This window comes from Neomonachus schauinslandi, chromosome 14 (genome assembly GCF_002201575.2).
Source record: "Neomonachus schauinslandi chromosome 14, ASM220157v2, whole genome shotgun sequence".
NCBI lineage: Eukaryota > Metazoa > Chordata > Mammalia > Carnivora > Phocidae > Neomonachus > Neomonachus schauinslandi.
The window spans coordinates 86,991,752-87,015,660 of NC_058416.1; the positions used below are offsets into that span (position 1 = coordinate 86,991,752).

Consider the following 23,909-nt stretch of genomic DNA (forward strand, 5'->3'; position numbering starts at 1 on the left):
CTTTCGGGGACACCTTCTGCCAAAGCTGCAAGCGGCTGCAGCTTGGTGGCTGTTTCAAGACCTGGGCAGGTGAGGCTTGTTCTCCCTTCTGCCTCATATTCAAAGAAAGCGGTGACGGCTGAGGGTCTGTTTCTGAGCACGACGTTGGCAGGAATGGAGTGAAAAGTACTCAGCGGTGACGAACTGACGGTGACCATCTTGAACACGACTGAGGTGCTCTCTCCGTGGGTGTGGGGGCGGGAACCCCCCCAGGTGTGCGTGTCGGGTGCCCCAGCAAGGTGTGCGGACTCGATACCGTCCGCTCACAGGTATGAATGTCCGATGCTCTCAGCACATGTGCGACTGTTCGAGCCCCTCATGGTGACATTCTTACCGTGGATGGAAATACTCACCTGCAGAGGGGACGCGTCTGGTGCGCTGCGGGGGGTGTTTCCTTGCCCCTCCAGGGTCACACTCCTGCTGTCCCCCGAGGCCCCAGGCACCCGCCCTCCTGGCTGCCCAGGCCGAGGGAGAGAAGAAGCCTTTGTAACTTGAGTATAATTTGCTTTTTAATGAGAACAACGTGTGTAAATGACAGAACGCCACCGCCGTGCGCAGATGGCGGCCACAGAATACCCATCAAATTCATTCTGCCCAAGGAAGGGGGAGAGGATGCAGGGGCGCTCACCCCCCGCCCCCCTCAGTCCTGCGGACGATGGGGTCACTGGCTGGCGGCCTGCACACGCCTCTTGAACGGGAAGCAGAGATCGAAAGCACAGCAGCAATAATACTGGGTAAAGTCCTTCCTTGCGTAAAACATCTGAATTAATTCATTGAAGGTATCAAAAATATACCCTGTAAACCAATACATCATTTACACCTGCCTTTCCTTCCCACCGCTGCGGCAACGCTGTGTGAGACAAACAGTCCAGTTCCTTGGAGCGTCCGCTCGCCCCAGACCGCACCTGGCCCTTTCGCCCGCCCATCCGGCCCAGCTGGGTCTCCCGCAGTCTCGCTGACCGGGCAGTCCGTGGAGACCGGGACGAGAGAGCTGGGGGCTGGACAGGGCCCGTGTCCGTCTGTCCAGAGCGAGAAGCGGAATGGGGACGGAGGGAGGGTGCGGGGGCTGCTAGCTCAGTTTAGACTTTGGTTCCAAATGTGTTAAGGGGGGAGGCAGTGGCGTGGGAGGTGCGTGGTCATCCTGCTTTGGGTCCCTGGCCGCCCCGGCTACGTGCATGTGGCCACCACACGCCGCCGCGCCCCCTCCCCGGCCCCTCCCCTCCCGAGCACCAGGTAAACATCCCCTGAGTAAGGTCACTGCACAGGACCAGCCCGGGGCGGGAGTCGTAGTTAAGGCTTTAGACAGGCAAGGATGCCGGCTCTGGACGGACGGACTGACGGGCGCGCAGGCAGACTCAGGGGCTCCTTCCTCAGTGGGGGGAGTCGGCGGCTGCCCCGCTCCTTGCCCGGCTGCTCTGGCCACTCGCTGGGCCCCGGCGCCGCCCCCCACCCCGTTCTGACAGTCACTCGCTGTCGGAGAGCGTCTCATACTGCGAGCACAGCAGCGGCTTGGGCTCCTCGTCCCAGGCATGGTGGGGGCCGGCAAGGGGCCCGCTGCCCGCGGGGAGGCCAGGTGGGGGTGGGGAGGCCATGACACCCGCCTGCAGCCGCATGATCAGGGGGTTGTAGGGAAATGGCGTGGAACCTGCCGGAATGACCCGGAGAGACCGTCAGGAGGCCCCCGTGAGCTGGGGACCCCCTGATGGGCCCACCCATCTACCACACTGGGGACTGGGCCTTGGGCCCCCCACCCCGGTCTGGCCACTGTCCCAACCCCTCCTAACTCCTGCGAAGTTCCTCAAAATTGCTCATCTCTCCTCACCGATATCGTGCCCTGGCCACCTGGGGCCTAGGCCAGTGGGGGCCTCTTGGCCATTTCTGCCCTTGCCCCTTGGCCCATGGCTCTCCTGAACCTACATCAGATCAGGCATGTTCCCACTTACAACCCTCCGGTGGCTCCTTGCGCTCACCAAGAAAACCTGGCTCCCTGCGACCCGCCAAGCCTGCAGGATCAGCCCCCTCTTCACTTCCTGAACCCTCCCCTTCTTCTCTGGTCAGGGCCAGAGGCCAGCTTCCCTGGACAGCCCTAAGCACACCCTTTCTCTCCACCTGGGCCCTTCGGCCATTTTCTTAGAAGAGGCCAGACCACGAACTCTGCACACAGTAGGTGCTCGGGCACCCCACCCCCCTCGACTCCCGATGACCCGTGCATCCGGTGGGCTGACACCCAGCAGGCCCACGCACTCCCCACTCCCCGATGCCCACCTGCGGACGAAGGCCGGTCCTCCCACACGCGGTTGGTGAGTGGGGTCCGGCGGTTACAGTCCCCCTCCGAGTGCACTGAGGAGACCGAGGGTGGCCGGTCCCCAGACGCCAGGCCTGGGGCCGGGGACTTGGCTTTTCGGCTGCTCGGTCTGCCAGAGACTTTGGCCTTCCCACCACCACCTGCAGGGGGACACACAGGAAAGGGCCACGTTGGACTGTGAAGGAGAGACAGCACTCACATGGTGAGGGTGGGGGTGGGTGAGGCCCTGGCTGCTTGCCTCTCGGGTCCCCATGGAGGGGGAGGACAGCAGCTCGGCCCCGCCGGGATGCCGAGGAGATCGACCAGATGGACAGATCCAGCCCTGGGCCCGAACCTAGAGGTGGGTTTCTACTAGGGGAGTGAGTTTAACTATTTTCAAAGGCCCCTCAGGCTGCCCTGAGGCCCACCTACCCACCCAGTGGCCGATACCCCGAGCATGAAGCCTCAGGCCTCTGGCTTGACCCTGACCATTGCCCCAGGACTGTGTCGGGGCTGGGAAGGCTGTAGGCCCTCTGCAGAGAAGCCGGGACCCCCGAGGCCAGGCCTGGGCCCCCGCTAAGTCCAGAAACTTCCTGGGACCAGACTGTCAGGTCAGACAAATGGGCCCGAGGTCTCCTTGCTCAGATATGCAGTCTTGATCGGGGACCTGGGGCAGAGGGGGAGCCGGCCCCTCTGCTTTCCCAACTCATCTGAGTTTGGGGCTAGCACACAGACACGGGCGTCTGCCCCATCAGGTCCCAGGCCAGCCAAGGTCACACACGATGGCCCCAGCAGATGTTGGACCCACGGGCCTGGCTGTCAGGAAGGGTCACCCTGATCCACACAGAGGTGGATCCTTGCTCTAGCCTCATCTCCTCTAAGGAGACACAAAACGGGCCCGGACGTGGGCATCCCGGGGACCTGTGTCCAGCAGGGGAGGAAGGCAGGGCAGGGCTCGGACAGCAGTGAGTGTTTTTAGAAAAGCAGCAGCTCCTCTGGACCTAGTGGGCAAGGGGAGGGCCGGGGCTGTGCCCGCCCAGATGGGGATTGGCCAACTCCAGACCCACGTCAAACACGCACAAAAATAAAGTCACAAGCTCCAAAGCTGGAGGGGGTTGGTCAGAGGAACGCGGAGGCACAAGATTAAGGACACCGGGATGGGGACAGATGGGGCGGGTGGGACTGGAGGACCGAGGCGGGGGAGGCCTGCAGACCTGGCGAGGTGAGTGCGTGTTCGCTCCGTCCGTCAGCAGCGGTTATGGGTATAGCAGCGGGCAGGCTGGCACTGGCATTCAGAGGGTTAAAAGCATTGGCGCTGAGCGGGGGCTCCTCCCACTGATCATATTTACCCATGAGCGCCTTTCTAATAATGGCCTCCAGCCCCATGTTGGTGCTGGCATGCTCCTGCACCGCCTGGCTTCTGCAGGTCATGAGGCCTGGGAGAGAGACACACACAGGGGCCGGGGGGCCGGAGGGACAACGGAGAGAGGGAGAGAGAAGCGGGGGGGGGGGGGGGGGAGAAGAGAGAATACACAGTGAGCACATTTTGGCAAAGCAACATGTTTCTCCATTTCTCTAACCCCCCTTATTTTCCTGCAGCTTGGTGATGGGGTGGGGGCCCCCCTCGGACTCAGGCCCTGGGGTTTGGGGGTTTGGGAGGCGAGAGGACCACCCCCCAGTCTCTCTCCTACTCTGCCCTCTGGGAAATCAGAAGCCCCTTCGCCCCCGCTACCCCCCGAAATCCCAGCTGGGGCTGCTTCTCTTTTAAAATTCCAAGTGGCCTTGAAGAGGGAGTTGGGGAAGGTGTGTGTGCGCACGTGCGTGTATGTGTCGGGGGCAGGAGTCAGGGGGGACGCCCTGTTTGGGGAGACACAGCTGGGAAACCAGGTCAAGCCAGAGCTTGGTACTGGGTGTGGGGGGTCCACCCTGGGTCCCCGGGGCTGGTGGGGGCTGAGGAAGAGACTCTGGGAGGGAAGGTGACCCCCTCGAGGTCTGCGACCCTCAGTGCCCACAACCCCCCCTGCCCCCCAGCCCCCCACCCCACGCTGGGCCTAACTCTCCTCCCCCAGCCTCTCCCCTGCCTGCCCGGGAGCCACGAGGAGAGAGAGGTGCAGAGACGGACGGTGAGGTGGGGGTCGTAGCCATGCAGTTACTGTGCGTGCGGGGGACAGGGCAGAGCTAGAGACACTTGCATGACCGCCCCCAGCCCGGCCACCTCGTTACGAAGTGGTTCAGTCAACAAACTGGTCCCCGCCAGACCCCTGCAGACACCCGCTATGTCGTAGCCACGTGAATCCGGCCTTTTTCATTCACCAGATGTTCTGTCCCTTTCTTGTTTTCTTGGGGATCGTTCTGGGGACTTCCACAAACCCCGGGGACGTATCTCTTCTCCACATTTTTGCTAAACCAGACCTTGCCCACGAAGCTCAAGCCCCCTCTGCTTGTTGTCCTCGGGCAACGTCTGCATGGATTTTAAAACTGGCACTCTGGCCAAGGGTATGGAAAGCAGGCGGCCGGTGGGCGGGGCTTTCTGCCCCCCACCTCGTCCGTGAACTACATGGACTCTTGGCCGCTTTGAGAATCACGCTTCAGGCAACCATTTGCTCCCTGCATTTTGTTTTTCTTTTCTTCCTTTTAGCTCCAAACTTGGTCACAGCCGGGGACACACTCTCTCCACCTTTTTAGCTGTGTCTTGGCCACGTTTCACCGGCACTTCAAAAAAATAAATAAAAGGGGGGAAAAAAAGGTATTTGTGATCCTCCACACTAAGAAAACAGTGCAGAGTGGAAAAGATGATGTGACGGGTACAGGCCGCGGTGGTTTCTTGGTAGATCGGCATCTAGCGATCCCAGATGTTCCTGAGCCTTCCACCCAAGGTCACAGGTGCGCGATCGGATGGTGCCGGGCAGGAAGGAAGCTTGACCACCTCCAGTTACAGAGGCAAAGTCTGACGGGGGGCTGAGCAGCAGAGACCGCGGCCTGTGGACACTCTGTGTGCGTGCTAAACTGCTTACAGAGAAGTCGAATAGGATGCACATGGACGTCTCAGCACAGATCTTCATCGCAGCGCTGCATGAATTTCTACGGACCTATGTGCCTATGTGTCCACTGCCTGTGTCAAGAACTGCAAAGTTCCGGAAACTTTCATTTCTAACCATCTCGTTGGTTCGACCAAATTGTCCCCTCCCTGTTGTCCGAGGCTCAGCGATGGCCCCTGGATCTAGTCTCTGGGTAGACAGGTGAGCACCAGTCAAGACCCCCACTTGGAGGCCCTGATGACCCTTTGATAAAATCCAATGGTTGTCTTTTGCTCACCACGTTCCCAGGGCTCGAGGCCCCTCTGATGGCCCCCGGGAAGGCTAGCCCATCTGCCCTCAGCTCCGCTGGCCTCAGACACCCCACTGAAGGCCCAGGGCACAGAGCACACAGCCCTGTAAACGACCCCGGGACCCCCCGGACAGGGTCTGCCCATGGAGGCGCCAGTCCCAGCTCTGCTCTATGCTGTCTCTTCGTGCCAGACTTCGGAAGGCGAGTCCCTAAAGCCCCACCCCGGTCTTTCCATGCAGCAGCAGAAACACACAGTGTGGCCCCTACCAGCAACTGGGGACCCAACCCCGAGGGTCCCCCAAATCCCAAACATCACAGCAGGTTCAAGTTTTAGTTTAAAAATGCATGTGAGTTTTCACCCATCTCTGTAATACATCTTCGTTGTTCCCCCAGCTGGTTCGAATTTTTGAGTAAAATGGGTGTTCTCTCTATAAAAGCGCTCACGTGGACCCTGAGTGAAGGCCATGCACACCAAGCACACGCCCATGCCCCCCCCCGTCCACACTCAGATCTCCACCTGAGGCCCCGGCAGAGAGCTGGTGTTTCCAGATAGCTGTGTGTGCCCCTAATTCTGTACTAAACACACCAGGAGGCCTTGACATGTAAGTCTAACGCAGACTCTTTGCAAAGCTTCACCAGCCCTTTGTGCGAGTCTGTGTCCCCACTGCTGGGTTTGCGGAGTCCAGAGGGAATTACACATTTGAACTAAGAAAGGCCTCCCATCCACATTACTATGGCTGGGGTGAGGGCCCCAATGACCTCCCAGGCCACACTCCGAGACTCCTTCCAGATCCCACACACCAGCCTAACCTCCCCAGCGTGCAGCCACGAGGGGGGGCGGGGGAGCGGGGAGGGGGCTGGTGGCCGTGGAGCCCAGGCTGGACCGTTACCTGCTCCGGTGATGGCGGGCATGTTGAAGATCTCCGTCCCGGGCTGGCCGATATCTGGAGGGGTAGGTGACAAGATGGATGAGGCCTAGGGGCCCATAGGTCCTAGGAAGTCACTGGGAAATGCCCCCCACCCCCATCCTCTGTCTGGTCTAGGCAAGGTGCTTCAGTGCACACAGATTCAGCAGGGCTGGAGAGTCTGCATCTCTAACCAGCTTGCTGGGGCTGCCGACCTGCTGGCCCGCGGGCTGCATTTGGCAAGGCTCCGGAGTGACCAGACCAGGCCGGGGAATCCCCGCAAGGTTGCTGCTCCAGCCCCAGAAAGTGTCCGAAAAGCCTCTGCAATGCCCCCAGACCTCCCCCAGCTAACGAGTCCCGGCCGGGCACTGTGGCAGGCTCTTCCTGTGCTATGATCTGCTATGTGCCAGGCCCTGTGCTAAGGGTGGGGGAGCAAAGTTAGGATTTACATCCAGGAGCCACATACATGGGGGGAAAAATCGTGAATACGATGAGCACTGTGAGCTAGGGACATACAGGGCCCTTGGGTGGGCAGGCCCCCATTCCCTGGTACCCAGTATGGGCTTCTGCACAGAGCCACTCATGCAAGTATTCACCGTGCGCCCACTATGTGCCTAGCGCCGCATCCTGTACCAGCCAGCACCGACAGCGAAGGGACAGCCCTCCTGGGGCTCCCTGAATGCGGGGCAAGGGCCGGGGGAGAGGTGGTCGGCAGGCCCACCTGGCTTTAGGAAGTACCATGTGTGTCCTGGCGCTGTGCTGGCTCCCAGCCCCACAGGGGCCCCTGCTTCCCGGGGGGTGGGGGCGCCGCTTACTGTACTCTGGTTCGTTCCGGTTGTGGGTGTTCAGCTTTTTGTTGATCTCCTGTTTCTTGGATTTGACCATGGCGGAGTTGCTCTCGGTCAGTTTGCTGAAGAAGGCCGGTGGCTGACTGGTGTTGCCTGGAGACTTAGAGCCCATCCTGCTGCGAAGATCAGATACCCCAGGTCAGTTTGCTCAGTGCTGAGCTTGCACACCTTCGACAATGGGGCACTCATTACCTGACCTGCCTTAGAAATTCAGGACCAAGCTTCTCCTACCCCTCGCCTACATCCTTCATCTTTCAAGGACCACGTCTCCTGCAATCTTCTCTGTAGTTCACCTATCCTTGGGCTCAGGCTGTCTCTGGAGAGCCCCAGCTGCCCTGATGGGTCATCGTGGTCTATGTGCAATAGCCCAGCCCCTTGCAAGGGGCCTCAGGAACTGGACATGCACTCGGACCACATCTTTTCCCAAGGCCCATGGACCTGGCTTTTTTCTCTGTCTCCATCTACCTGATCGGTCGAGCACATTTAGCTCATTATTTCTCAGGTCCTCAGCAAGTGCCGGCAATAGGGGCCTGGCCCGAGACAAGACACCCCAGTCCAAGGCACGGGAAGCTGCCAGAGGTCCCTCAAGCTGGGACATCTACTTAGCAGGCCTGAGAGATCTCAGTCACACACTAAAGCCCTTGTCAAGCCCCAACTGCACAGCAGGGGACCGAGGCCATGAGTGGCCAAAGGGACCGAGTCTTGAGCATCCCGGGGGCAGGATGGGATGCCATGGAGGTACCTGGGCTCCGCCTGCTCCCCGTCCCGGTACAGCAGCGGGTACATGGCGCTTCGGGGATGCCCAGGCTCTGCCATGCCCTCCGGTGGGGACACGGGTTCGATAGCATCCTCACTGCTGCCCAGGGCTGACGTCTTGCTTGGCTCTGGAGACCTGAGCGGAGAGAGGGTCCCCACTGCGGTCAGAGTTCAGTGCTCTCTCCTCCAAAATGACGCAGGGATTCCACTCCCCTCCCAACCCTGCCCTGCTCCACGTCGGAGCTCAGCCACTCTTCCTACAGAGGGCCAGAGGGCTGCTATTCCAGGCTTTGGGCTCCACGCATGGTCTCCACTGTCATTTTTTCTTTTAGGACCTTTAGCTCCTGGACTGCGGGCTGGATTTGGCCCGTGTCTGGTAGCTGACCCCTGCTGCCCCCCAGGCCAGGGACCCCACTGTCCCCCTAAAGACGTCCTGCTGTCTTCCTGCCCTTGTGCCTCACCCATGCAGCGCCCCCTCGAGCTGGGGGCCTCCCCCAGCCCCAGCGCTCCTGGGGGACCCAGAAGTGAGTGTGTGTGTTATCTGCAGGGAGGCTGAGCACACAGCTCTGGCTTGAATCCCCACTCTGCCACTTGCGGGCTGCATCCCTGGGGGTAAATGAACTCGCTTCTCTGCACCTCAGTACCTTCATCGGTGACGCGGGGACGGCACTGCCTGTCCTCGCTGGGCTTGCGCAGAGAACCCCGGCTAACACGTGGGAAGTACTTAGCTTGGTGTCTGGAGCCCACGCAGTGTGGTGCACAATCAGCTATTACGCACCAGCGCCGTGGCCTTGAGCAAGCTCCTCCATCCCCCCGAGCCTTAGTTTCTCATCTGTGCCACGAGAGGTGGCCCTTGCACTTGCTCAGCCCTCCCACAGCAGCCACAGGATGAAGGCCTCCAAGCAGCTGAACGGCAAGGTCACCCCGCCCCCAACACTTACCTCTTGCCCCCTTCGCTGTGGGGCGAGCCACGAGCCGGGGCGCCGTGGTCCGGGGGCGGGAGGTAGAGGTCGCTGGGTGGGCGGCGGAGGTCCAGGACGGGGCAGCTGGCTCCAGGGAAGGAGTAGAGGGGGGCAGGGAGGGGCGCGCTGAGCTGCTGTGGGTGGTGGCGAGTGTAATCCTGCGTGATGACCTCCTGCAGGCCAAAGGTCGGGGCAGAAGTGCAGGGTTAGGCCACAGCCAACCCCCCAGAACCTTCTGAGTGGACAAAGGCTGCTGAGCTTTGGGGACAGAACCGGGCCTGGCTCTTGGCTTCCCGGGTGCTTCAGGCCTGCCTACAGCAGCCTCAGCGTCCCTGTGTGGGCAGGGCGGTGGCCCTGGCCCGAGGTCTCAAAGTGGTGGCCCCTGGATGGGTCAGATTCCACCGGCCAGTGTACATGAGATGTGGATCGTGGACCCACGCACCCCAGGCTCCATCAGCTGATGAGGGGGCGGCGACCTTGCCTGAGTTTGAGCCTCTGGGGCCCCTGGCATGGCTTGCCCTTGCCAACCCTACATCCTGGGTCTGGGCCACCAGGACTCAGTTTATCCTCAGAGCCAAGAGGCTGCGTGTGACCCTCCCCCTCCCTTCCCCGGGACCTCGTCCCGGCCCAGGTTCAAAGGCGATGAGAAGGGGGCAGAGAAGGGGTAGTTACACTGATGTGCTGTGCCAGGGTGACCACCCTCTGGTGACCTTTGACCCCTGGGGTGGTCTGGAGCAGCGGGCTGGACGAGGACTGGCTCTCGGGCAGCGGCCGCAGGTGTGGGAGGTGGGCAGCCTCTCCGCCCAGCTTGCCGGGGCCTGCAGGCAGAGCAGAGCGGGTCAGCTGTGGGGGCCGGGGGGCTGAGGCGTGGGCCTGGCCGGGGGGCTGTCACTGAATCCCAGCTCTGCCCTGAGCTGGGGGGGGCGGGGCCCATCTCCCCCCACCCCGCCCGCCTCTGGCTGCCTCGATTTTCCTACCTGCACGATGGGGCAATGACGATCCTTCTCTCATAGGGCTGTGGTAAGTGGGGTGCATGGGGGTGCAGGGGCAGGGTGGGGCCCTACCTGGCTGCTTATGCCGCAGGTCCCCCTCCAGGTGGCTCTTGTCCAGCTCCTCGAGGTGCTTGGGGAGCCCCTTGTCGTGGGTCAGGCTGGGCGAGCTCACAGGGCTGACGGGCTCCACCCCGTCGGGGCTGTAGCTGCCACCGTGATAACCTGCAGTGGGCAAGGCCCCGGGTCAGGCCAGCGCCGGGACCCGGGGCTGCGGCCACCCCTCCCGGCCCGCCCTCCCATGCTGGCTGGGGCTCCCAGGCCGGACGGGGGCTGTGGGCAGATGGAGAGAGGGAGCGAACCAGAGCAGGGGCTGCTGGCCGGCCAGGGGTGGGGGTGCACTGAGAAAGGAGAGAGATGGAACGGTGAGAGAGTGCCAGGTGGAGGAGAAACACAGTTGGACACACAGGCAGACAGGCCAGGAGATGGGAGACAGACCTAGGGACAATGAGAAAAACAGACCCACCGAGACGGTGGGGGCCGGGGTGGGGAAGACAAGTCTCTAGGGAAGGGGGGGCAGGAGTGAGATCGGTGGGGGCTGTGGCAGGGAGTGATACTCAGGTCCCAGGACCCCGCCTGGGCCACAGTCCCTATAGCCCCTGGTCCAGCAAACAGGGGCCCAGAGCAGGGGCCAGAGATGGGAGGCAGGGGGCAGAGGACTCTCCTTCTCCCAGCGGATGCTGGGCAGCAGGTCAGCAAGGGGGGCGTGGGGTCAGGGCACCCCAAGACACCCTCACAACCCAGGCAGGGTGCAGGAGTCGGCTCCTCCTGGAGAGTCGGGTGCTTCCCGCCCCTGCCTGTCTTCTCCTGGACAGTCTGCCTCGGCGGGCGTCCTCCAAACCAGACTCATCCACACGGCAGCAGGGGTCACCCCACTCCCTGCTCCCCAAACACAGGCGCAAAGGTTGGGAGATGGGAGGCGCAGTTGAAGTCAAAATCACAGATCCATTCATTAAAGGAAAAAAAGCGAAAATCCAAAAAAAAAAAAAAAAATCATGATAAAACAATGTGCAAATGATGAGGTGCCCCCAAATCGGGGGGTGGGGGTGGGCGGCAGCTTGAGGAATAAACCATCAGAGCGTGCAATCGACGAGGACGAGTTTAAAAACAAAATACCAAAACCAACAAAAAATGGGGGGAAAAATAAAAAGCAGAGATCTGAAAATATCTTTAGGCCACAAGACGGGTTGGGTGGGCGGCAGGGCCGGAAGTCTTACCATCGGGAGGGGAGTCGTTGGCCAGCGAACCTCCTTCTCGCGGCCCTTTATCGTGAGCAATTTGACGCATGATTATCGCGTCTATGAAGGTGGCCGCTGTCAGGGTGGTCTTACCCAGAGAACGGAGCTCCAGTTCCTGGATGGAAAAGGGTTTACTTTGAGTCTTTTCCCGGTGCAGGTCCGCGGCCGAGGCGGGCGCAGGCTGGTCCGGGCTGGTGTGGTGGGGTGCGAGGCTCTTTGCTGGGGTGCGGGCGATGGCCGTGTGGCTGGAGCCGGGGGGTGCCAGGGGCCGCGGCTCGGAGCCCTTGCTGGGGGAGGAGGCGGGCTCCAGCCCCATGCGGGCCGGGGGCTTGGCAAGGAAGGCGTGGCCAGTGTCTGCACGGGGCCGCTCAGGCCGGGCGACCCTTGGGGCCTCCTTGGGCAGCAAGACGGGCTCCATGAGGGTGGGGTAGACCCCGTCGAGGGTGCCGCCCAGCGGACAGTGGGTGGTGGGTGGGAATGTGGCGGCCGGGCGGACAGGCGAGGAGGTGGAGGTGGACCTGCGGGAGGAGAGAAGGCGGTCAAGGGACTGCGGAAACCATCGTGGGGCGGCGGGGGGGGCACGGGCCCAGGAGGCCAAGGCGGGGTCACTCCCCTCTCACTTCAGCACCCCGAAGGGTCTCCACTGCCCTGGAATAAACCTGCCCTCCCGACCCGGCTGAGAGGCCCTGCCATGCACGGCCGTACCAACGGCACGCATTCACCCGCTCATTTATTCACCGTCTCCGTCGGTCCCAGACTTTCTACTGAACGCCTGCTTTGTGTCAAGCACCGTTCCAGAAACTGCTCTAGATGTTGAGGAACATAGCAGCAAACAGACAAAGCACCTTACGCTCTAGCTGAGCAGACCACATGCAAGGCCACAGAGAAGGTGCACCCCGTCAGAGTGTGGCTCTAAGAGTCGGGGTGAACAGAGAACGGAAGCCAGCAGGGGCTGGCAGGTGAGCCGCGGGCTGCTCAGGGCATGAGGGAAAGGAGGGGCCACGTGGACAGTGGGAACAGCAAAGGCAAAGTCCCCGAGAATGCTCGGGGAACGGGAGATGGGGTATTAGAGGAGAAAGCAGCAGGGCCCCGGCTCTCCCACCCCGGCCACCAGAGGCCACACAGGGCTCCCTGGGATGCCTGCCTGGCCATGTGCTTGGAGTGCTCTCCAGCACTCCGCCCCAGCACTGACGCTCTTGAGGGTCACGTGCCTCTTCCTCCAAGCAGCCTTCCCTGATTGCTGTCTGGTCTAGGCCCTAAGATAAGGCCCAGGAGGGCAGGGCTTGCATCACGGTGTCCCCCACACCCCACACAGGTCAGCCAGAAAGAAGGAACACACAAACATATACTCTGTGATCTTCACAGGGTAAATGTAATTATCCCTGCTTCGCAGATGAGGACGCTGGCGCTTGGACGCGAACTGGCCGACTCCAGCCCTCGGGGCCTCTCTGTCAAGCCCAGTGTCTCCATGAGGAAGCGCCCTGCCCTTCACTAACCCTCACTCCAGCTGCCAGTGGGAAAGGCCCGACCGCCCCGTGACGGTTTCTAATCGGCTTATTGCTGGTGTGGAGAAACAGCCGGCCTTCGTGCATGAGCAATAACCATGCTCCAAGCAGCCAGGTGCTTCCGTTTTGTGTAACTGCTGTCTATCTGAGTCAGGGAGGACAAAGCCAATGCTTTTGGGAAACGAGGTTGTCATTTTTCCTAATTGGAATGGTGGCTGGGTGGTGAGTATGATTTAGGGCAGCCAAATGGGGGGAGGGTACTTGTATGAACGGAAACTTCACCTTGGAAGAAGCACCTGCCTCCGAACAAGACCCTGGGCAGGGCGGGGCACCGGGGAAGCTCCCTCCCCCGCATTAGGCAGCTTTGCCCCCAGTCCTTGTGGGGGGGATGTCACTGGAGGGGACTTGGGCCCCTTGTGAGAGTGAGTGGACTGTGGGGGGCACACATGGGACCTACAGAGCCTCCCCCATCTTAAGAGAAATCCTAGGTTTTCTCCAGGCAAGATGGACACCATCTCCTTCCTGAAGGGCCGTGCTGAAGTCGGGGAAGGACCAAGAGGAGTCTCTCCCCATAGCCCTCTCTTGTCTGACCCTCTCCTCTCCACAGACTCTATCCTTGAACCCAACAACCTACCACCTACTCATCCATCCCCACACCAAACTGCCACCCATCCGTCCAACTCACCATCTATCCATTCTTCTACCCATCCATCCACCTGCCCACCCACCCCACCACCCACCCATCTACCCATCCATCCATCCATCCACTACCTACTCACCTCTCACTCAACCTACATCCAGTTACACACCCACCCCCTGGGCAGGGAGGGGCACCGGGGAAGCGCCCTTCCCCGCATTAGGCGCATTCTCGGCGCCTTTGCCGTTGATATTCCCACTGTCCGCGTGGCTCCTTCAGTCCTTCATTAGGCGCATCCATGCCCTCCATCCATCCATCCATCCACTCACCTCACCTACCCAGACCCTGACCCAGCCACCCACTGTCACGTCTACCCACCCACCTACCTGTTCATCCAGCCCAGCCACTGTCCACACACCACCCACCCGCCTACCACCTGTCATCTACGCACTTACCCACTCAATAGTCCATTTGTCTCTCCACCTACCCATCCCTGTAACCCAATCTCCCATCCACCTACGTCCCAAGTAACTGCCCATTCACCCAGCCACCCACCCATCCATTCTCCCTCTCCCCTGTCCCCTCCCTTGTGCCAACCTGGCCCACCTCAGGACCGTGGGTGTGCTGGGCTCCACGGAGGTGATGATGCCCTTCATGCCCGTATTGTGCAGCACGCTAGGTCTCTGCTGGATGGCGTCCTGGCTCCGGGGTGAGATGGGCGAGTGCTGGTGGGAGTGGGAGTGGGAGGCGGGGCGGCTGCCGCTGCCGCCCCCGCCCCCACCTCCGCCGCCGCCACTGCTCTGCTCTGTACCTGGTGGGGACAGGCTGTGGCGTCAGGGGGGCAGGCCTCACGTGGCCCACGAGGACCCCCAGAGGCTGGGGCAGGGACCTCTGACGCCCTACCGGGTCTCCAGATGGGCGCGTGCTCCACCGTGGCGGTGGACGTGAGGATGGACTTCTCGCGCTCCCGGTCTCGGTCCCGCTCCCGCTCCCTCTCGGACGTGGAGGTGGCGGAGGGTTTTGTCAAGTGAGTGGGGCCCCCTGGCAACCAAAAGTCCTGCGGTTCAGTCCAGCGCTCAGGGCGGGCCTGGGTTTGTCCTCTGGGGTGGACAGAGGACACCCGGCCGCCTTCCTTGGACGGGGGCGGGCGTGTTACCTGGGGAGAGCGGGGAGCTGCTGAGCCGGCTGCTGAAGTGCTGGGGTGCTGTGGGGAGGTAGGCGAGGCGGTCCATGGCGGTGGCGGGCGTGCCTGGTGTTGGGGGCACCAGCACGGGGAGGTGTGGCACTTGGGACAGGTCGATGATGCCTGCCGGAGGAGGTGGGGGCGGGGGTTGCAGGAGGGGCGGGGGGGCCGGGCCACCTGCTGGCTGGACCGCCCCATCAGCTGGAGCGCAGGGTGCCCTCGTGAGCCGGGGCGCTCCCTCCTGCTGCCGAGCACCAGCCCCCTCGGGCCCTCTTCTGAATGCCAGACTCTCCCAGTCCCACCTCCCCTTGGCTCCCGAGCCCAGGAGCGGCTGTGTCCTGCTGCTGGCGTCCCTGCATTACCTTGGCATGCTCTTCCTGCTCTTCCAGCCCCTCACCCCATACAATCAGTTCCCCGTACTCAGTCCTCACCGTCTGAAATACCTAGCATGACTGGTTCTTCCAAATGGACCCTAACTGGGACTTGGTCGTGCCAGAAGAACATTCCAAAAGTATTTCCAGAGGACGAATTTAACGCACTTACAAAGCAACTACAGGCTGTTTGCAAGTCAATGGAACCACAAATACAAACAGCCTCCTATTTCGATCCTCTTCTTTTTTTTTTAAATGCCAAGGACCCCCATACACCAAGAGTATGCAGAGACCAGTGCACACCTCCCGTGTGTGCATCCAGGATGCACACGTCTACCAGACACACACCACTCTCCACCACCTGCCAGGTCTGTGTGCGCTCAGGGCGCTCACACTACCCAGACCTCTAAGCGCACCACACTCCACCACCTCAGCCAGCACACCCGTGTCCTGGGCACCATCGAGCGGGCCCGGGCAGACGAGGACTAGGGCCGATTCTGGAAGGGAAGGGTCTGCCCACGCACCTGCCAGCAAGCGCCCAGCCCCACCCACCTCGAGGGCCGGTGGCGTAGTTGAGTGCCAGTGAGGACTCGCGGGGCGACAGGCCCCTCAGCATGTCAGCTCGCTGGGCCATGGCGGTGGCCGCGTTGTGGTGCATCTGCTGCGAGGTGATGTAATCGTTGATGATTGTCTGGCGGTTCTCCAGCGCTGCTGTGTCAGGGTAGCCGCGGATGAGGTACGGTGGGTACAGGTGGGGGTAGGTGGGGTTGGGGGCCAGGTGTCGGGGCAAGTAATAGGCAGCGGCTGCAGGGAGGAGACGCGGAAGGTCAGGCTGCCCCCCGCTCCTATACCTGACAGCTTCTTCCCAAAATGCTCCCCACAACACAGACTTGAGGGCCTGGACATAGAAAAACCCTTGCTCCCCAAAACACATGGGGGTACCTTCTACTGATAATGTTATTCAGATCGAAGTTCCCCCAAACAAAGGGCATCCAAAATGTAGATCACTAAGATACCTATGGGATGCATCCTTCTAAACAGATTTTCAGACCATGTCCATCTGAGGAACACTCAACACTTCAGCCCTCTTTTGATACATTTGCAATTTTAAAAGCACTGGTAAGTTCTGCAGGAAAAGAAAACCCCTGAAAAATATTTAATTCCGTATGTCCCTCAGACTCCTAAGAGAACCTCTGTTCTAACCTAAACTGTTCACACGATCACTGGGTCTCTCCACCCCGACACCTGTTTCCCCATCTAGCAGAGCTTAGTTGATGCCTGAGGCGTCCTTGAGCTGACACTGACGAAGCCCCTGACCCCCTGCTGTGGGGTTCTATGGGTCCAGGACAATCACCTGCATCAAGAGGGATTCCGCGGGGTATGGAGGCGGGATCGAAGGCCAGTGGGATGTGGCCACGGTACAGGTCCACACCACTCACGCCCCGAAGCAGGTGCTCGTAGGGCGAGATGGGGTGGGGGTGGTGCTCAGGCATGGCGCTGTGAGGGGACTTGGCAATCTCACGGGGCGTCGACGTCAGCTTTCGATCCTGGGATGCCTTGCTAGATGAGAGGCTGCCTGTGGGGACAGGCCGGGGGGGTTGGCATCGGACCACTTTGCCAGGACTGTCACAGCCCCTTACACAGGGGCCACTGAGGCCAGGGTTTATGGGAGGCCATCTGAGGATGGGCTCTCTGGGATCTGGGGACCAGGACTCTTCCTTCACCTGTTCCGTTGTCTCAACTCCTGTGTTCTTTCATTGACTCGTTTGCTTCTGTGTTTTTGTTCTTTTAAAAAATTCACTCATTCATGCTCTCATTTGTTCCCTTGTTCATTCATTCATTCAAGCAATCAAAAAATATTTATGGAGTCTCCACCCCACGCCAAGCACTGCTCTAAGAGCTGGAGCCACCCCAGTGAACAAAACAGGCAGGAAACCCGGCCCACATGGAGCAGACACTTAATGCTGGAGAAAGGTGATAAGCTAGTCTTCAAACGAGAATTTCTGAGTGATAAATGCTCCAGAGAAAATTTAAAATGTGACCAGAATAGTGGGGGAGGGTCCTAAAAGCCTCCCCAAGAATGTGACTTTGCACAGAGACCTGAAGGACAAAAAGAAATCATTTAGATAATGATCTGAAAGTGGGGGAGGTTTCAGGCAGAGGGAACAGCAGGTGCAAAGGCCCTGAGCAAAGTCAAGGAACAGAGAGGAGGAAGCCGGCTCACTGAGCCTGGGGTGGATAAAGGAACATGGGGACAGTGAGATGTGGCGTGGGCAGGGCCGGGTCCTACAGATCCCCTGGCCATGGCGAGCAGTCACTAGAAAGATTTAAGCAGGAGAGTGGCATGATTTGATGTGAGCTTTTCAAAGGACAATTCTGGCTGTGTTTGGGGTGCAGATTATAGCAGGACAGGAGGGGAGTCGGGGAGGAGAGGTGGGAAATCGTGGTGGTCTGGAGGTGGCAGGGAGGCAAAGATAATTCTGAGTATAATTTGGGGGCAGAAGCCATGGGTCAGGCAGGTGGAAGGTATGTGGTGGCCCCAAGGGTGCCGCCAGTTTCCAGCCTAAGCTGAGGGTGGGTGGGGAGGCCGTTTCCTGAGCTGGGGAGTCCACCCAGTGCCCATCCCCCACCCCACACCCCACGCACCCTCCTGCAGGCGCGGGGTGGGTTCCCGCGTGGTCACCGGCGAGCCGCGTGGGAGGTGGCCGGCGAAGGGCGCCCCGTGCTCCTCGTAGGTCAGGGGGCTCTGGCGCGGCTTGCCCAGCTCGGGCACGATGACCGGGGCCCCCCGGGTGATGGAGCCCCCAGAGCTGCCGGCTGCCCCTGGCCGGCTCTTCAGGCTCTCCTCGTAGCAGGCGCGCTCCAGCGCCCGGGCGTCGGCCATCACGTCCAGCGGGTGCACGGGCGGGAACGTGCGGCCGGGGCTGCCGATGATGGAGCGCACGTCATGCTTTTTGGAGCCGGCAGAGGACGTGCCAGTGTCATACTTGAGCGGGGTGCCCTGGGGAGAAGGGGGAAGCACCGGCTACATAACCGCGGAGCCTCCGTTTCGCAGCCATAAAACGGGAGCGATGTTTCAACACCTCCAGGGGCAGGGGGACAAAGGGCTTTGCTAAACCTAAGATCAGCACACATGTCACTGCCCCGCCCGCCCCTGTCCTGGCCCCCAGAGCCACCTGCGGGGGGGCGGCTGCAGAGGGGGCACAAAGTTCACAGGTCAGCCCTCCCTGGAGCAAGTGGGGGACCCTCTATTGGCCCCTGAAGCCTCAGCATCCCCACATGGGGAAAACCTCCCCCCATCAGTCTGCGACTCCACAGCCCACTCAATACCACTCCAGAAAATTCAGCAGCAAAACCCACTTCCACCACCTGGGGACCAAGGCTCAGAGGTCAGGGCTGAGGTTTGTTTGCTCTCTGGCCAGAAGGGGCAGCTGAAGAAACAGGGGATCATAGACCAGAGCACAACCCGGCCACCTGGGAGAAGCCCCCGCCCTGTTGACACAGGCTTGGGAACCCAGGGTAGAGTGGGGCCCTGTGTCTCTAGTGATGGAGCTCGGAGTTCATGCATGAATGTTTTAATTAAAGCAGGGAAACACCCTGCTTTTAAGAATGCTGTAGAGTCAGGCTGGCCTCCCTCTTGGATCCATGGGGAACTCCCGCCCAGAGGCTGAGAGCCAAACCTGGCATTGGATAATTTCCCCACGGCTTCTCCCGGCACTATGAACCTTGACCCCAGCTGTGATGCCCTCCCTGGATGCCCTCCCCAGTACTGTCCGCCTCATAGCCAAGCAGCCCCTGGGACGGTTCCCACTCTGCCTTCTCATTCCATCGGGCCACTTCTGACCACGGGAAGGGACAGTGGCCCTTGCGCGGTTTCCACTGGCCAGCTCCTAACACAGTTGGAGCTGGTCATGCCCTACCAGGCTGGGGCTTCCTGGGGGGCGGGGGCCGGGGCCAGGGGAGTGCAGCCTGCTGGTGGGGGGAAGGGGACGCCAAGAAGCAAAGATGTTGCAGATTTAGGCACGTCTGGACTTGAGGTTCATAACTGCCATTCACTTGCTGTGTGATCCTGGGCAAGTCACTTTAACGTCCCTGAACCTCCATTTATGCACCAATATAACGAGAACAGTAAGAGAACTACCTCAGAGCATGGTTGTGGGGGCTAAACAGGGCATGATGCCAAGTGCTCAGGCAGCACCTGGCCCACAACAGAAATCCAATCAGCAGCAGCCGTTTATTTCTATGGGACTTTGGCGGGCTGCTTGAACTCTCTGCACCTCAGTTTCTCCATCTGAACAATGGGGATAATGGGTGTGAACCTCACAGGAGCAGAAATACAATCAAAGGAGCTCAGTAATGAGCAGCTGTGTCATCCCGGGCAAGGTACCCACGGAGTCGGAGCCTCAGTTTCCCCACTGGTAGAGGCCAGAGCAGCTGCTAACGGCCGCCCCCACAGCATCCTGGCCCAGCCTGCCTGGCTCTGGCGCCCTTACCTGTGTGATGGAGCCCTCCTTGAGCGGCCGCGGGGCCAGGGGCAGCTCAGGCGTGCGTCGCAACTCCTCTCGCGGAATCTCGTGGATGGAGCGGCCGGCTTCCTTCACCGTGGCCACCAGCCCCTCATGGGCCGGCTTCAGCTTCAGGGGCCCCAGGGCCTCCAGGGGTCGGGCCTTGTAGGCCTCGGCCAGGTCCCGCGGGGGCGGCGGGGGCGGCGGGGGCGTGCCCTCGCGTTTCAGGAGCTTGGCCTCCCGGCGGAGGTAGTCTTCCTGGGCCTCCACGTAGGACCGCGGAATCCCTGCCAAGGACGACAGGGTGCTGACCTCGACTCCACCCCCACCGTGCCCGTTCTAACCTGGGGTCTCCACACACCAGTGACTCTGGAGCCAGACTACCTAGGATCAAGTCCTCACTGGCTGTGGGACCTCGAGCACATGACTGGACCTCTCTGAGCCTCAGTCCCTTCATATATAAAATAGGAGGATTAACTGAAACACCTCACCAAGGTGTGCACATTCGAGGAGATGCTGTGGACAGAAAGCGTAACAGGGGCCCACAGGAGCTGGCTCACCACCGAGCAGCCGGGAGAATTTGGGTGGCATGGTAAGAGCACCGCTAGAACTGTCCCACACCCTAATACGGGAGGAGCACCCGGGTCAGCGGCAAGCCCGGAACAGATGCTCAGTAACAAGGCCTGCAAAGGACAGGGAGGAGGGGCAGCATTCGGCTTCCTGCTGTTCTTCAGGAAGACAGGCCCTCGCTCTGCACTTCAACCCACACCTGTAATGGCCACGTGCACGCGTCACACGCCTGTCCCGCGGCCGGCACGCACCCCACCCCGCCCATCGCGGCGACAGCGGACGTCTGCGTGCTGGCTGCGGCCGCCGTGAGGGCAGCGGGGGGCGGGCACCGTGGGGGCGGAGGGCGGGTGGTACCTTGTGTGATGGAGCCTCGGATATGGTGCTGCTCTTTCAGATGGTGGGGGCTGTGTCGCTCCGGCGGGATGGCGCGCCCCATGAGACCTGGGGGAGGGGCAAGAGCGTCGTGGTTACGTGGGTCCCTCAGCCAGCCTCGGGCAGTGACAGGCGCTGGGGCTGGGGCCAGGGCCAGCCCTCCCAGCATGGGTCCCTTCGGCCACTGACAGCCGTCCCCACGATGGTGGCGGTGGTGGCGGCCCTGGATGCAGCAAGCAATGTCCCGACTCCTGGGCCTTGCACTGCCTCCAGATTGAGCCTCAGCAAGACCTAGCCTCAGTTTACCTCTCTGGAAAATCAGGCGAACCATCCCACCACCTCCCTCTAGGGGGCACTGACAGATTCTCTCTCTCTCTGCTGCTCTAACCCACTTAGCTGGGAGGCCCCCCAGAGCAGGTCCTGGGCCCTGGCATTGTGTGTCCGCTGGGGTAGGGAGCCAGGCAGGGCGCCCACCTTCAATGCTGGCCGAGGAGATGGCCCTGCTCACGCGGCCCTCCATCATGTCATAGGTGCGCTTGGGGGCAGCCGTCTCGTGCGGAGGTCCAGAGCTGCTCCTGCCGTCCTCCTTGGAGCACTGGGACACCGACATGCCACCTGGAGACCAGACCATGCTCGTGGTGAGGGGTGGCGTCCTGGTGCTTAGGGCCCCGTTCCAGCAAGCCCAGCTGAGCCCTCCCGAGGGAACTCACAGCCTGCAGGCCAGCGGGGCCTCTCTCTCCAGTCTAGGGATTTAACAGATACCAAGGCTTTCTGCACCCTGAACCCCAACCCCCGGTCAGCTGTGTGCCTCTGACCACACACGGCCGCTGACTTGTGACACGAACACCAGTGCACACGTGTGTGTGAGCAGCAGAGTGGGAACAGACAGGCTGTGCACAACCATTTGGGTGTGAGTGCGCGCGTACACACACAGGCCTGGCCACCGAGAACGAAGTGAGGCCAGGGGCACAAATGGACCCGTGTGCCTGTCTGTGTCCACGTGCATACACGCACACACACATATGTGCGCTGCAGCAAGTCCACGTGAGGACAGAAAGGGGGCTGTCCACGGCAGACATGGCCTGGCTGAGCCAGGAGGTACCTCGGGCTGTGCACCCTGGCCCCCCAGACAGGCTGAGGGTCTGAACGCCGGGAGGCAGTTCTTGAGGAGAGCAAGGCCTGGCCTCACCCAGCAGGCTGGGGCTCCTTCAGGGGCCTCTCCTCCCCCAGAGCAGCAGAAGTAAGCTCCCCAGGGCCCCAGTCCTGCCCCTCGAAGACAACAGGTTCTCCCCATCTTGTTACTTCTCCAGGTCCGCTCCACAGGCTACAAAGTGGCGGCCTACAGACATGCTGGGTTGTGGCTCTAAATTTTTTTCAAAATTGCTGACATTTAAACACTGAGATTTCAGATCAAAACGGAAAAAAACATAAATATATATATGTGTGTATATATATATATATATATACACACATATATATGTATATATGGAGAGATGAGAAGTGTAGCCGGGGGGCTCACACCCATACAGAGCGACAAGAGCCACTGTCCAGGCTGCCAGGGAGCCCCCCCCACCGCCCCCCTAACCACCCGGCTCCAGGAAGCATGGGAGGGATGAGAAGCCCTGGTGCAAACGCCCTCTACAGATGAGAGCTCGAGGACGGGCGTGGGGACCTGAGCTGAGGCTGTGCTCATCCTGCCCGTACGCCTTGACTGCAGGCCCCTCAGCCACGCACCAAGGCTGGCGCCCAAGACACAGCCGCTAGCCTGACTCTCAGCTACATGGTACCACCTCCACTTCCCAGGAGCGAGGGGGCAGGGGGCATGGGCAGAGGCAGACAAAGAGGAGAAAAGGTGTCTGCTCATCAGAGGAAAAGCAATGTAGGGCCCTGCAGGGCCAGCCCCCGAGAGGGGTGCCCATGAGCTGTGTTCCGTTCCAGAGCCCTAGGCGCCCAAGGATGCTGGGAAACTCACATCCTGGCTCTGTCCTTCCTTAACCGCCACCCCCCGGCCCCGCCCGTGCAGGGCTCCTTGGTTGTGGAACCTGAACCCAGGAGGGGAGACAGGGCAAGAGGCAAGGAGAGGGGGAGGGTCACTCTGGTCGTCACACCCTGGTGGCCACCCATGGGCTACCAATTAGAGCACAGCGTTGGCCGGAAGTGCTGGGCCTCAGGTCCCCCACTATGCTTCCAGCAAGGCAGGCCAACCCTTCCCTGCTGCTGGCTTACATACTTGCAGGGATAGGCAGATCACCACCTCTCTGGTTGTGCTTCATGCTGTCACCCAGCCCTCACTCCCTGTGCAGCCACCTCCATGGGCCAAACATCCTCCTCCCTGATCCCAAGCCTCCTTGTCTCTCAAGGGGCCACGAGGGTGGCCACACAGGACCACTGGCTGTCCCCGTACAGCTGTAAAATGGGGATAAAATGCTTCACCTGGTTCTTGACCACTCAGGCCGATGGGAGGGGCACAAACTCCCCAGATCTGTTTTCCACAGACATCTGGCTGCCTTTTACCCTGACCATATTTTTCTGGACCCTCCTCTCTTGACCAACTCCAGAAACACTAAAGCCTGGGGTTTGGTGGACAAGCCATGCTGGAGGAGTGGGTTTCCACGACTCAGAGTTCACAAGGGACTTCCTATTTGCATCTCGTGTGGGTGTCCTGAGAGCTCTCTGAGGGGGGCTTCATCCGCTGTGCTTGCCCTAAATACCCCAGGGTGTGCCCCCGTCAACCCTCCACATAAAGATGCTTTCCTAGGCACCGAAGACTCTGCGGATGGGGAGGAAAAAGGCTGCCCCCCCAAGCCCCACGAGGCTGTTCACAATAGCACTCACCCTCGTAGGACAGGACGTGGCCCTTCTTGCCCTCGTAGATGACGTGGCCCTTGGGCAGGCTGTCCTCCCGGCTGCGGTCCAGGCGACTGGGGCTGTCCTCACCGATGATCCTGGTGATGGTGCCTTTGTAGAGGACGTCAGCAGGAGTGCCCTGGAGGTGCAGAGGGGTTGAGCACCTGGCAGGCTCCACCCAGGGACCCCCTTGCGCTCACCAGGCATGACGCGGGCATGACCAGCAGACCTACACGGGTCCCTCCAGCTCCACACACACACACACATGCTCACATGTGCCAGGCCCACCAGTGCACACGTGTGTTCATCCACATGCTGCTTCAAAGGGGGAGACGCAACCACACAGAACACCAGGTCACAGCTTACTGAGCACCCACGGTGTAAAAGAAACCACTTGGAGCCCCTTATATATATTCGCTCATTTAATCCTAAGACGGGTCCTATCACCATGCCTGTTTCAAGGGGGAGACTGAGGCGCTGAGCGCTAGGTGACTTCATCCAGGGGCACAGC

The 23,909-nt window shown here is 60.8% G+C and overlaps 1 protein-coding gene across 9 annotated transcripts in view; it reads right to left on the reverse strand.

The window, feature by feature from the left end:
• Positions 1-528: 528 nt before the first annotated feature.
• The window catches only part of NCOR2 (nuclear receptor corepressor 2), a 183,484-nt gene continuing 160,103 nt past the window's right edge, over positions 529-23,909 (reverse strand). For 4 of the 9 annotated variants that reach the window (XM_021698586.1, XM_021698587.1, XM_021698585.1 and 1 more), the window contains 20 exons: positions 23,387-23,537; positions 21,026-21,166; positions 20,534-20,620; positions 19,598-19,896; positions 17,751-18,105; positions 16,459-16,680; positions 15,657-15,908; positions 14,707-14,856; positions 14,454-14,591; positions 14,157-14,361; positions 11,502-11,926; positions 10,186-10,335; positions 9,794-9,939; positions 9,101-9,294; positions 8,146-8,295; positions 7,371-7,519; positions 6,541-6,594; positions 3,538-3,759; positions 2,305-2,484; positions 529-1,684 (listed from right to left, as the gene is read on the reverse strand). In XM_021698586.1, coding sequence (XP_021554261.1) covers positions 1,503-1,684; positions 2,305-2,484; positions 3,538-3,759; positions 6,541-6,594; positions 7,371-7,519; positions 8,146-8,295; positions 9,101-9,294; positions 9,794-9,939; positions 10,186-10,335; positions 11,502-11,926; positions 14,157-14,361; positions 14,454-14,591; positions 14,707-14,856; positions 15,657-15,908; positions 16,459-16,680; positions 17,751-18,105; positions 19,598-19,896; positions 20,534-20,620; positions 21,026-21,166; positions 23,387-23,537 — 3,852 coding nt within the window. In that variant the 3' untranslated portion in view covers positions 529-1,502. The remainder of the gene's footprint in view (positions 1,685-2,304; positions 2,485-3,537; positions 3,760-6,540; positions 6,595-7,370; positions 7,520-8,145; positions 8,296-9,100; positions 9,295-9,793; positions 9,940-10,185; positions 10,336-11,501; positions 11,927-14,156; positions 14,362-14,453; positions 14,592-14,706; positions 14,857-15,656; positions 15,909-16,458; positions 16,681-17,750; positions 18,106-19,597; positions 19,897-20,533; positions 20,621-21,025; positions 21,167-23,386; positions 23,538-23,909) is intronic. The other 5 variants (XM_021698590.1, XM_021698589.1, XM_021698591.1 and 2 more) reach the window with 4 other exon arrangements.